The sequence below is a fragment of the Rhinatrema bivittatum genome, chromosome 1 (genome assembly GCF_901001135.1).
Source record: "Rhinatrema bivittatum chromosome 1, aRhiBiv1.1, whole genome shotgun sequence".
Taxonomy (NCBI): domain Eukaryota; kingdom Metazoa; phylum Chordata; class Amphibia; order Gymnophiona; family Rhinatrematidae; genus Rhinatrema; species Rhinatrema bivittatum.
In genome coordinates this window covers 753,820,981-753,835,403 of record NC_042615.1, presented here as the reverse complement: position 1 = coordinate 753,835,403, position 14,423 = coordinate 753,820,981, and the positions used below count along the sequence as shown (strand labels likewise).

The 14,423-nt window shown below is 44.7% G+C and overlaps 1 protein-coding gene across 2 annotated transcripts in view; it reads right to left on the bottom strand.

Annotated features, from left to right (window-relative positions):
• LMBRD2 (LMBR1 domain containing 2) overlaps nucleotides 1-14,423 on the bottom strand; it is a 145,143-nt gene that overhangs the window by 108,840 nt on the left and 21,880 nt on the right. The window contains exon 1 of one of the 2 annotated variants that reach the window (XR_003852881.1): nucleotides 13,279-13,452. Coding sequence is in view for 1 of the 2 variants with exons in the window: in XM_029578833.1 (XP_029434693.1) it covers nucleotides 13,279-13,452 (174 nt within the window). In the remaining variant the exon portion in view is untranslated. Of the gene's footprint in view, nucleotides 1-13,278; nucleotides 13,513-14,423 lie in introns of those variants that run through there. The other variant, XM_029578833.1, reaches the window with a different exon arrangement.

Sequence of the window (14,423 nt, the reverse complement as noted above, 5' to 3'; positions counted from 1 at the left end):
AACTTGGGAGCATACTCGAGTGGAGTGCTAGTTATTCTGTTACTATGCAATGTTGAATAAAATAGCATGGTTGTCCCATTAGCCCCACTTACATATGAAGAAATGTTGTGGACCTGTCTTTATGGTAAAATTAGGCTTTACCTGCTAATTTTCCTTTCCTTGTGTCCTGCCAGATCAATCCAGACCAGTGTGCTTGCCCCACCTACGAGGCAGACAACAAGCTCTTTGACTTGACACTTTCTCTCTGTATAGTCTGGTACACCGAGAAGGCGCCAGTAGTCTGTTGCCCAAGTTGATGCGCAAGCTCCCCTTGGATAACCAGGAAGAGCTTGACTGACTTTTATAAAAGAAAAAAGTTTGATCTAGCATAGTAAACCAAAAGAAAACAGTTATAATTCTGCTCTTCTACCTCTGCGGGCCATTTTCCATGCCCCGCAAAGGATCCTTATTTTCATTACCCCTTCTTATATAGGCACAAACATTTTTTTTGTTTTCATTTTGAGTGGATTCTGGACTGGTCTAGCAGGACTCAAGGAAAGGAAAATTAGCAGACAAGGAACATAATGCCTCTAGAGATCAGATTGCAAAGAGATCTCAAAACATTTAAAAAAAGTTTTAAAACATGGCTTTTCAAACAAGCATTTTATAAAGAAACGGGAGAATAGAAAATATTTAGGAACAGGCAGAAGAACGCCGGCGCACAGCACTTAGGATTGTACAGTAGAGTGGTCCACGAACTCTACATCACTATAAACATAATTGTAACACTATGAATAGTGAATTTTACCCGTGAACAGTACCTTACCGATACAATTGGTCATGACCTACTCCACTAAACAATTGATTGTCTTTAATGATATATTGTAACTGAACCTTTAGCGGCACCTGTTAGAATATACCTATTGTACACCCTCACCTACATTCATTTATGGGCCTACATGTAAACCGTTGCGATGGTATATGACATAGCGACGGTATAGAAAAGATTTTAAATAAATAAATAATTTCATTTCCTTATCATTCTGTCAGACCACTCCAGACAAGTGGGATGTACCTGAACAGTACCTATCCCAAGTGTATCCCTGACCCCAGTTGCAAAATCTGTATCCTTTTCCTGAAGGTTTTTCTTATAATGCTTCATAAATGAATGCAGTAATGCCTCAGGGCTGCTCAAAAAATATCTACCGCAATGTGTTCTGCATAGGACACTGTGCTTTCATGGAACATAAGAACATGCCATACTGGGTCAGACCAAGGGTCCCTCAAGCCCAGCATCCTCTTCGTCCGTCTGGGACTCGCTTCCTTTTTATTACAGAAGCTGTGGCTATCGTGTCCTTATTCCACTGACTTTAGAGGCTGCTTCGCTTTTGCAGGCCCCTACAAATAACACAAAAGGCTTGTCTGACTTTCTGAACTGATTGGTTACTGCCAAGTATATTAAGAAAATCCTTTTAACATCCTGTAATCTAAATTGTTTTTACTGCCTTAACAGGCATTGTAGCAGAAAAATCTCTAGCCCTGGACCTAGCACTCGCAACTCTCTCAGACAAGGAGTACTTAACTGGGCCTCCTGATTGGACCTTAGGCTCTACTAGGGCAATACCAAGTTAACAGATCTCTCAGATAATGCAGACCCATGGTCCTCAGAGTTGGAGATACATGTTTAAATTTTACCTGGATACTCAATAGTAACCAGTGAAGCTTCTTAAGTAATGGGGAGGTTCTTGTTCTGCCTTTTTGCCCAAAACTGCCTTCAATGTCATATTATGTTCTATTTGCAATCTGTAGATAGGTTTATCGGATAAACCCACATGAAGGCTATTACATCAGTCAAGGTGAGAAATCAGAAGGGAAAGCATAACTATTGCTAAACCAATAGCAGCTTCATGAAGGCTCACTTGACAATGGATAGTATATGAGCCTCTATACTGATTGAAAAATTTAGAATCATATCCAGGTTCCTTTCTTGGGTTTTAGAGCTGGAAGAAATTCCAATCAATCATTGGAAGTGCTCTTCACTTCAATAAACTGGAGGCTCCTACCCACAGGATCTCTGTTTTATTACTATTTTGAGTCTGCTGACAAACACATTAAGAGGGTTAACTGCTGCTGAGTGATCCTCTCCTATTGACACGTAAGTCTAAATATCATCAGCAAATTTCTAATATTGCCTAACTGCTGCATCTATGTTAGAAAGTACTAGAGAAAAGAATGAATCTTGGGAAACTCTCACCAACTATGGATCTAAGAGGGAAGAAGCAATCCCTGATTCAGATTCTCTGAAATCTGCGGAAAAATAGTAACGATGCCTCCAAAACCTAAATCTGCTAGACTTTCTAATAAGATAATGTAGCCCACTGTATCAACAGCAGCAGAAAAATCTAATAGCGCCAAGAGTGCAAAACCCTCGCCATTTAATTCAGGGGTTGGCAACCCCAGTCCTGGAGTGCCACAAATAGATCTAGTTTTCAGGATATCCACAATGAATATGTATGAGATATTTGCATATTATGGCGGCAATACAAATAAAAAAATGAACCCAAAGTGTAAGAATAATCTCAAATAAGCATGCATACAATCTCATTTGCAAATAAAGTATGGGACTATCATGCACATATTAACTTTGTGAATAACTATCATACAGCACAGGGTGGGCACAATACATTTGTGCTTTCAAATCCCAATGTGCTAAACTTTTGTAATCATCGGTCATTCTTTTTTTTTTTTAACATTTTTGCTGCATTTAAATTCAAAATCTCTCTTCAAGATTATATTACAGAACTGCATTTATTTGAGTGCTTGATCAGCCAGGAAATAGTATCTCTCCACAGAGAGAGCACAAGAATGTCTAATGTCCAAGATGTTTTCAGCAACCTGATATCAGATGACATGCTTTATGGATAGCTATAGAGCTGCAATGCTGGTATCCATGACATTGTTGCAACAAACTGGGATCCCCACTTAATTTACTAGTGTGATCTGCATAACCCCTGAAGGAGGAAGGAAGTATCCTTCCAAAACATTGTGAAGTCGGGCAAAGAAGGTTGCTGAAAACATCTTGGATATTAGACACACTTGGGAGGTTGTACATTGGTCTGCAATTTTCATAGACTTTAGGATCCAGGGAAGGCTTTTTATTTATTTATTTATTTTTTAAATAGATTGGACTAAGGAGCTTTTGAGACAATGTAAATAACCCTCCTTCAAAGATGGTGTTATAATATTAGTTAACCAACTAAGCAGATCACCAGATATGCTTCACGAGCCAGGAAAAACAGGGATCTAATGAACATGTTTTATTGCATTCTTTTTATCAAAGTAATGACTTTATTTCACCCAAACCCACCTACTGAAAATTATCGAAGAATTAGGGGGAACCGAATATACATAGTAACAGAGATGATGGCAGAAAAGGACCAAATGGCCCATTCAGTCTGTCTAGCAAGCTTCTTATAGTAGTATCTGCTGCACCATGCAAGTTCCCCCCATGGTTCCCTTAAGGGTAGCAACTGCCACTCCATACAGTTATTCCCAAGCCTCATGATAACCCAATAAAAATTTATTGCTAGCAACATTTTTACTGGGTGATGAGCCTTCTTGAAAATTCAGACAGTGCTCTTTGACGTGCCATGCTTATGGACTTGGCCATAGAAGCAGCCCTGTGCTTTTATACTTATGTCTGCAAATCTCAGTCTGTTTAAAAAAAAAAAAAAAAAGTCAGGACTCATGTTGGCTGTCTCTAAATCCAATTCCTTTTCCTGCCCCCCCCCCATCAAAAGCATCAAGGAGTATTGATTAAGGGTAGTAACTGCTGCTCTTTGCATTTTACCTCCATGCTTACCAGTTCCCCACACCGTAAAGGCTGGGACCCTTGTTAGTTGCTATCTGAACCCAATTCTTCTTTTCCCCTTGCCGTGAAGCAGAGAGCAATGTTGGAGTTGCATCAAAATATCAAGGCTTATTGGTTAAGGGTAGTAACAGCCGTACCAGCAAGTTATCCCATGCTTATCAGTTTCCCAGACCATAAAAATTGGGGCCCTTGTTGTTTGCTGTCTGAATCCAATTCCCCTTTTCAAGAACCTGACCCCTGTATTATTTAAACTCACATACAAACCCAGAGTGCAGAAGATGAATCCAAAGTCCAAACCTTCTCTTTGACTCTCGCCAAGCTCTCACCACTGAACATAATAGTTGGTTCCCCTGAATATATGGAAGACCTTGTCAGGGTTACTAGTACTGTAAGCTATTCAAGGACCAAGACTTATTGCTAATTTCTGTTCTAAATTTAGTGCACTGAATTAGGTCACGCATTTATCCAGTCAGCCACAAGGTATATCTGGTACGCATCTCAACTAAGTCCTGAAAACACACCTAACCTGTCTGGTTTTCAAGCCAGCCAAAATAAATATTCATGAGATAAACTTACATATGCTAGGTCTCCACAATGTGTGCAGATATCTCATGCATATTCATTAAAGATGACCTGAAAACCAAAAAGATTAGGTGTACCTCTAGGATAGAACTGAGCAGCACTGTGATAGGGCTTTGAAGACAGATTGGGAAGACCCAGTGCATACTAGTCATGATGAGAATGTATACCTTCTTGACAGCCTATACTCAGGAATTAGGGTTTCAAATATCCACCAGACTTCAGAAATGTCTATTTCTTAAAACCAGGCATTATAACTATGTTTAGGCTTCTAGCCTTTGTACAGAGCTACTTATAAAGTTTGCTCTTAATCAGTGGTTCTTTTTTATTTGCCCTGCTTAACTGGGACTCTGTCTTATAAGAGTTGCATTCTATCGGTACATTTTTAACATCTGTCCAATTCCTCTGTATTAGGCTATAGAGTTAATGTAATATCCTCCCAAACTATGTGCTGAATTGCACCTGTTGGCTTTTCCAGATGAAAAATTTAGCTACAGCCATTTTGATTTTCTGTGCAAACAGTCTGGGCCCATTTTCTTTTAGATGGAGTCCATTCTTCCTATAGAAGTCTACTCTTTCTCTGAAAATGTTCCACAGCGCTGAATAAACTCAAACCCATTATCGCTCTATCATTATATCTCACTGCTATAGTAGAGGTCCTGGATTTTAAATTCTAACATAAGAAATTGCCATACTGGGTCAGACCAAGGGTCCATCAAGCCCAGCATCCTGTTTCCAACAGTGGCCAATCCAGGTTACAAGTACCTGGCAAGTACCCAAACACTAAGTAGATCCCATGCTACTAATGCTAGCCCTAAATGATTTGTAAATAGCCACATGATAGAAAGGAAGACTCAGTTTTGCATCATTTAGAGATGTGTTGTTCATGCCAGAAATATTTTTGAGCTATTGTAGTAGATTAAGACTAAATTTCCAAAGATTCTTTACTACTCAATTAGATTCAAAAAGGAAGCAAAAGCCAAAAACTATCCATATAGAAAGATAAGTTATTGGTTTGAAAGAATTTTAAGATATGTAACACAACTTATTTCAGATACTTTTGTAACTAGCCATAATACAAACCATTTTTAATCTAAAAGCTGAACTGCATACAAAACAGCAATAAAGTGAACAGTTCTTCCTTACAAAAAAGTTCAGAATATCAGGAACAATTTCTCCATTAATCTGCATTAGAAATAAGACTTATACTATGCCCCTGCGGTGTTGAATAACAGATTTATAATCATTTCCACCCCGTCGCTTCAAAATTGTGAAGTTTTTGCATTTATAAATACAGGAAACAAAACACTGACACAAAATTCCTTCAAAGATCTGAAAGTCAGCTGTGGTCATAAATATATACTGCTATTCACAATTGGAGGGGTAGGGGGTGGTAGGATGGCTCATATTATTTTCCATCTATATTTCAGGTGTTATTAAATGTTTCTACTAGCCTCCTGGCAGAAACCTTATAATACTGAAGGAAATATTTTGTGGCACAAGCAACCCCAGAAATAGAGGCAAATAACTTTCTCCTACTTTCTAATGGAGTGTAGTTCTATACACTTACAAGGGCAATATTAAGATAGCACCTTTTCTTCTGACAGAAATTCAAGTTTTTATTTGTGGTAAGTCCTATTTTTGTAAAGATATCCAGTTATACTGACAGCTGTACTGAAAATGGATTAAAATAAACTGAGCTTTGCCACAATTTATTCAGTATAATGGAGGGTTTGCCATTTAAAGCAGAATTATCCATCTTTTCTATATATTTTAATGTCTGAAAACACCTCTTAGCTAAAAGTTTAAGTAAAGGATAAGGTTCTGTTCCTTAACAGAACCCTGAAACTGATATAGCTCTCCAATTAAAGCAGGACTAACACTAACATTTGAAGAGTAGTGCGAAAAAGGGCTTTTTGCACTAGTTTGTCTCCGAGAAAAAGGTGTCAATATTGCTTTAAGTTAGAACAAAGGAAATGCAAAAATAAAATTCAAAAGCACACACACGAAAATGATCCTAAGCTAATATATTAAGGAAATAAGTGTTTAAAATAAAAGTTTAATGGTTTTCAAATAGCCAGAAATATACCTTTAGCTTACTGCAAGTAAAAGAAAATTGGTTCTTACCTGCTAATTTTCGTTCCTGTAGTACCAAGGATCAGTCCACAGAAGTGGGTTGTGTATCCCTACCAGCAGATGGAGTCAGAGAACCTAAACTTTGGGCACTGCCATATATACTAGAGTGCCACCTGCAGTCCCTCAGTATTGTCCTGTACCCAAGCCCAAGATAACAGAACCAATGAGCAAGGGGTAGCTAACAAAAAAACCCAGACTACTCCTGCGCTTGATACAAAAAAAACTAACCGAAACCAACTGTGAATAGCTGCTCCAACAACCTTTCTGCCAAAAGGAGCTTCAGGAAAAACAAAAATAGATAGGCCAACACTAACCAAAACAGTCTTTCGGAATCTGAAGTAAGGGGTGGGCCTCTGGACTGATCCTTGGTACTACAGGAACGAAAATTAGCAGGTAAGAACCAATTTTCTTTTCCCTGTATGTAACAGGATCAGTCCAGAGAAGTGGGATGTACCCAAGCCACCATAAACTGGACAGGAACCCGAAAGACCCGCATGCAGAACGCTCTCACCGTAGGACGAGTCATCAGAGGCTCTGACATCCAATCGGTAATGCTTCGTAAAGGTATGAAGAGAGGACCACACTGCCGCCCTACAGATCTCTTGAGGCGACAGAAGTTGACACTCTGCCCAGGAAGTAGCCTGGGCCCTAGTGGAGTGGGCTCGAAAACCCTCAGGAACTTGACGGCCACGGGCAACATAAGCCGAGCACATGGCTTCTTTAATCCAGTGAGATATGGTCGCCTTAAACGCTTTATCCCCTTTCTTGGAGCCCCCAAATAGGATGAATATGTGATCAGAGTGACAGAAGTCATTGGTAACCTCCAGATAACACAACAGAGCGCGTCGCACATCCAAAAGATGGAGGTCTCTGTCCAGAGACGAATCCCTAGACCAATGCTGAAACCCTGGAAGTTCCACCGTCTGATTCACATGAAAGGCCAAAACCACCTTAGCCACGAAAGATGGAACCGTGCGCAAAGACACCCGATCGTCGAGAATCCTTAGAAAGGTATCCAGACTCGACAATGCCTGTAGTTCTGAAATCAGACAAGCCGAGCAAACGGCCACCAAGAACACAGTCTTCAATGTCAAATCCTTTAAAGAAGACAGACAGATAGGCTTGAATGGAGCGCCACATAAAACTCGCAGGACCAAATTCAAGCTCCACACCGGACACACTGATCAAACGGGCGGACGTAGATGCTTGACCCCTTTTAGAAAACGGGCAATATCGAGGTGCGCTGCAAGCGAAAAACCGTCCAATCTTCCCTGAATGCGCCCAGAGCCGCAACCTGAACCCGAAGGGAATTGAATGCTAACCCCTTGGCGAGACCTGTTGCAGGAAGTCCAGGACCCGAGGGACATCGGCCGTCAAGGGATCACAATCCGCTGACAACACCATGACTCAAAAAGCTTCCAGACCCTCACATAGGCCATGGAAGTGGCCGGACGACGTGCCTGTAGTAGAGTGGAAATGACCGGCTCAGAGTATCCCTTCAATCGTAAACGTCGCCGCTCAAAAGTCAAGCTGCGAGAGAGAAGTGATCCTCCTGATCCGAAAATACGGGGCCCTGACGGAGTAGACGCGGTAGATGGGCCAACTGTAGCGGGTCCCTCGAGAGCCAGACGCACGAGATCAGCGAACCATGGACGACGTGGCCATTCTGGAGCCACAAGGACCACTTGCCCTCGATGAAGTTCTATGCGACGAAGAAGCCGACCTATGAGAGGTCACGGCGGAAAGGCATACAGGAGAATTCCCGTGGGCCAGGGACACATGAGAGCATCCATTCCCACCGAACCCTGCTCTCGTCGGCAGCTGAAGAAGCGTTCAGTTTTTGTGTTTGCCCGTGTCGCCATCAGATCCAATTGAGGAACCCCCCATCTGGTGCAGATGTGGTTCCACGCCTCGGCCGATAACTCCCACTTGCCTGGATCGAGTTGCTGTCTGCTGAGAAAATCTGCCTGCACGTTCTCCACCCGGGTGACGTGAGAGGCGGCAATGCCCCCGAGGTGACGTTCTGCCCAGGCAAACAGAAGTCGCGCTTCCAGCACCACTGCAGGGCTGTGCGTCCCGCCTTGTCAGTTGATGTAAGCCACCGTCGTTGCATTGTCGGAGAACACTCAAACCATTCTGCCCTGAATCCAGGATAAGAAGGCTTTTAGGGCCAGATGCACCGCCCTGGTCTCGAGACGATTGATGGACCATGATCCTTCCGTCGCCGACCACCAACCTTGTACGGACCGCTCCACACACACCGCATCCCAGCCCGACAGGCTGGCATCGATGGAAATTATCACCCAATTCGGTGTGTCCAAGGCCACTCCTAGTTCTAGATTGGCTCGCGACAGCCACCACAACAGACTAGCTCCTGATTCTTGAAGTAACGGCATGGGCAGGTGGAATTGTTCCGATACCGGACTCCAACGCGACAACAGTGAGCGAACGCCTAGGGTACCAAATCCAAGGTGGACGCCATGGACCCCACAACCTGAAGATGATGCCACCCTGTGGGCCTGTCCCTCCGAAGCAGGGACCGAACCTGATTTTGTAACCTCATTACCTGGTCTGGCGCTAGAAACACTCGTCCCTGCTGGGTATCGAACCGTGCTCCCAGGTAAATCAGCTCTTGGGTGGGTTCCAAGTGGCTCTTCTGGACATTGATTACCCACCCCAGTGACTGTAATGTGCACCTCACCAAGCGAACCAACCTCTCGCAGTCTTCCCGAGACTTTGAGCGAATCAACCAGTCGTCCAGGTACGGGTGGACCAGGATCCCTTCCTTCCGTAGAAAGGCCGCTACCACCACAATGACCTTAGTGAACATTCAAGGAGCTTTTGCTAACCCAAACAGGAGAGCACGAAACTGAAAATGTTGCCCCAGGACCTTGAAATGCAGAAACTCTGGTGACTGAACCAGATAGGAATGTGTAGATACGCCTCCATGAGATCCAGGGACGCAAGAAATTCCCCGGTTCGAACCACCGCCATCACCGTTCTCAGCATTTCCATCCAAAAACGAGGAACTCGAAGACAATGGTTGACCTTCTGGAGATCGTGGTCCCGAAGAAGGAGGGTACGTTTTCTTCCCATCCTCGAAGTAAATAGAGTACCGTCCCCGGCATTGCTGAGTTTCCGGCACTGGAACAATCACTCTGAGGTCGAGAAGCCATTGTAGAGTTACCCGGACTGCTTCGCACTTGCTGAGTGAGACCACTCAAGATTTCACAAAGGCCTCTCAGACTGGCCGTGAGAACTCCAGAACGTAGCCATCTCTGATGACCTCTAAGACCCACCAGTCTGACGTAATCCTTGCCCATTCCGCGTAGAAGTTGGATAATCTGCCTCCGACAGCTTCGACAGCGGAATGGGTGCTCGCGGCTTCATTGGCACAGCTTGCTGTTTCCCGCCCCAAGGTGTCCCGAGTCTCTACCGGGGCGGCAGCCACCCAGAAAGGACTGATGACATCCTGGGGCTGGTTTAGAAGCTGTCTGTGCTGTGTATCTGCTAGATCTGAAACGCTGGCTGTCTCGAAAACAAGCTCGAGGAGGAAAGGCCTTCTTTGAGGATCTCCTATCCTCTGGCAACCGATTGCCCTTGGATTCCACAAGAAACTTCACCAGCTGATCCAGTTCCTCCCCAAAAAGTAGCTTGCCTTTAAATGGCAGATTGCACAGCTGAGACTTAAGAGGACAAATCCGCTGCCCAATTCCTCAGCCAGAGGAATCGGCGTGCTGAAACCAAAGACACCATACTTCTTGCCAAGGTCCACACCAGATCATAAAGCGCATCCGCCACATAAGCAATTCCTGCTTCTAACAGAGCAGAGTGTAAAGCCCCGTCGGCAGCTGTACCAGGGCTGGCAGTCGTCTCCTGTACCCAAAACAGGCAGGCTCTCTGCATCAGGCTAGCACAGATTGCTGCTCGCAGGCTCAAACCTGAGACTTCAAAAGCCCGCTTTAGCTGGATCTCCAGTTTCCAGTCCTGCATATCCTTGAGAGCAGCTGCTCCCGCGACCGGAATAGTGGTCTTCTTCGTGACCGCAGAAACCGCAGTGTCCACCTTGGGAATCTTTAACAGATCCAACACCTCATCGATAGGAGATATAACTTTGCCATCGCCCTGCCACCTTCAGTCCTGCATCAGGAGCTTCCCACTCCCGAGTCACGAGTTTACGGACTTTCTTCGGCAGAGGGTAGGCCGTCGAAGGACCCCTAATGCCATCAAGGACAGGATTAACGCCCTCACTGTCAGATTCTTCCTGAGCAATCTTCAGACCCAGAATCTCCAGGACCTGGGGAATAAGAGGTCTGAGCTCCTCCTTTTTAAATAGGCGCACCACGCTGGGTTCGTCTCCCTCCACCGGGAGGACATCTGGGTCATCCGGATCATCCATATCCGGAGTACCATCGTCAGCCCCCGCGTCCACCCCTGCAGGAGGATCTGCTCCCGGTCCGGCAGGCGAATCTCGCGGCCCCCAGGAGCCCTCCTCCATCGAAGGAGGAGGAACTAAGGGACGTTGAACAGGCTCCGCCCCTCGAACTCGCTTCTCAGGCAGTTCCGCCTGGGGCCCCTGCACCGCCGAGCATTTTCTCTGGAGGAAAGCCTCAAGCATCAAGAGAATGAACTCTGGGGAAAACCCTTCCGTGTTCCCCTCCCTTCGCGGGAACTCTGGAGACACCCTGTCCATTCTTCCCAGGGGAAGCGCTCCCCCCGATCCCACCACATGAAGCGAAAGCCTCTAACTGTGGGACGAGGCCCATATCGCCCGATTCCCTCCCCGGGGAGTGGGTCAGCATCCCCGATGAACCCTCCAACCCCGGGGCACAAGCGATACATAAACCGTCAGTATTCAGGGCCTGACCGCATTTCCCACAGGCGCGGCAGGCCTGTAAAGTTGAACACTGCTCCATCGGGGACGCGCGCCGCCTCGCGGCACAACTGTGAAGGCACAGGCCCAATCCCAGGAACCATCACCGCTAGATGCGGGAAAAAATTTCTAGGCCACCCGGGAAGAAGGAGGTCTGTGCCGCGAAAAGAGCGTGCAGCTGCGGTGTTGCCAGTGCAGAGAAAAAAAAGGGCGCGACCCCAGCCTAACCGCAAAGGCCCGGCAAGGCGAATCGGGAAATTAACTTACCAAGTCGACCCTGCCCTGCAAAGTACCACGGAGCCCCGGGAACTGAGGGATCCAAGTTGGCAGGCTCCCCCCATGGCCCAGCAGGTCCAGCCCCTCGCACCGACTCCTTACCTAGACCCCGAAGCAGTCGGCAGATGCACAGCTCCACAGCTGACTTTTTTTTTTTTTTTTTCCACTTTACTGAAGAAATCAAAGATCAAGAAAGGCTCTTGCAGAGGTGGAGGAGCAGCTGCAGCTGTCTTGGAGGGGAAAAAACCAGGAGCCCCTGGCCGACACCCCCCAAGTCGTGGCGGACGAGACCCTGCCAGGGATATCTAATCCCCCGGACGTCCGGCTTCCACTGAGGGATGACCCACGAAGGTGCCTAACACCTCAGGAAGTGACAACGACGAAAAGAAAAAAAAATTCTATCTACCTAGCTGAAACAAATTGACTAAAGACTGCAGGAGTATATCTCTACTATTTGCTGGAGACAGAGAAATACTGAGGGACTGCAGGTGGCACTCTAGTATATATGGCAGTGCCCAAAGGTTTCGTTCTCTGACTCCATCTGCTGGTAGGGATACACAACCCACTTCTCTGGACTGATCCTGGTACATACAGGGAACATGTTCCTTACCATGCTGCCCAGGTCCTAATGTAGACCTACGGACTACGAGGACAGGCCCAAGTGAACCTCGCTTAAAAAGTTCTCACAATCCATCAAAAAGACAACTGCTTACTGGAGCAAAGTACAACAAAAAATCCCATGCTAACTAAAACACTAAAGAAGAACTAAACCCAGGTAGTCAGGAAAAACGGCCTGAAATTTTAATGACCAAAAAAGAAAACTGAACATGGTGGCCAAAGACGAAACCCAAACTCCACAAGCTTTTTCTCAGCCCCCTTTATGGTAGGCGCCAGCAGCGATGGCTCGGAGCGCTGTTTAGAAGCTGGGGCCAGCATCAGCGACTCCAGGGTGAAACAAAAAAACAGTCACTAAGACACCAGGCTGGGTCAGTGCCGAACACCATAACCATCCCTACCTACGGTACGCAGCATCACAGCTAAGCTAAGGGGAGGAAACAAACTTCACGCAAGGAAAGGGTTTTGCCACCAGCCAGGAGACCCTGTTGCAGGAAGTCCAGGACCAGAGGGACATCGGCCGTCAAGGGATCGCAATCCGCTGACAATGAGAATGAACTACGGTGCTAGTGAGAGCCAAACAGAAAATATTAGAACTAAAAATGAAAAATAAAATTCAGAGCAAATAAAGAACAAATCTCTTAAGGAAGATATTTAACCAGCTTTTTCTGATGTCCCTTAAAAGCACTACCTTAAACAAAAGGAATGATTTCAAATTTAAGAGAAAAATCTGTACATTTCCAAGTGGCACTGTGGCTTTAAATGTTCTGGATATATGCACATATTTTCAATCACAAGTACACTTATGATACTGAAAAAGGTAATCATCACCTATCTACAGATATAATTTTTTTAAAAAGATTTTGATTACAGGAGGTCAACACTTTCTACTGCATGGCACCATGCTGTCTACCTGTACAAAAACAGGAGAAAGAAAGTCGATTCTTACCGTGCTAACATCTAGAGGCAAAATGAAGATGATCAGGAAGCAGAGGTACCAGGCAAGAAGTGTCGCTATGATCACAAGTCGATGCTGTTTCTTGAAGTCCCCATAGCGGTGAAGAATGAAGAGAGCCAGAAAAAAGACAAACACTATCTCAATGCCCAAAGCTGCACCACTCATCGTTACAGGGACACGCTGGCCAGACAGCCAAGGCAGTTCTCTTATAACACAGGGACAAACCTGGAAAGCACAACACACAATATTTTATTACATGACAAATACATAAATGTTGAATTAGCAGAAATTTGAAACTTGTGAGCGGTAATGTCAACCATCAAAGCTTCCACTTAATCACTATTTCCACACCTTTCATAAACATTCATCATTACTTAAATGAATCAGAAAGCTGCACAAATGACAAGTTTCAAATTTCTGCTAATTTAGATTTGTTTGCATGTCTTACTGTGCTTCTAAATTATGTGCACTTTCTGTACAGCTACTTGGCATCAAATCTTCTGTGTTCACATTCAGAACAATCACTATGTTATCACCACTCTTCTGTACTATATTACACTTACAGCATATACGACACATTCTGACCCATGCATAACAACTATGACCATTTTGTGCAATGAGAGACAGTTTGATGGGTTGCAATGAAATGACATTATTAGTCATGTAATTCCTAGAGAAGAATGAGGCCTTTAGAAAACCATCTCTGTGCCCATGTTGGCTGTTTGTGTTCATTTAATCCCAGGCTTTGGTTCTCACAAATGGCAAAGAACTCCAAAACTATACAATGGTCTCCAAAGGCAAGCAAAAGGTACCTTTTAATCAAAAGTGTAACATATGAATGTAGAGTATATAACAGGGTGGAAGAGAATGCAGCTCTTCTGCCTGTGATTTAGAATCCGAGAACTGCCGATAAGCAGCAGAGCTACAATAAACTGATACTGCCTGACCATTCCAAATGCAGGAAAATAGAAACTACTTACCTGATAATTTCCTTTTTCTTAGATCAGACAGATGAATTCAGAACAAGTGGGTTATGCACCTCTATCAGCAGATGGAGACAGAGCCAAACTGACATCATAGTATACATATCTCTGCAGTGACATAAACCTGCCAGTATTCTCTTCAAAAGCAACTGT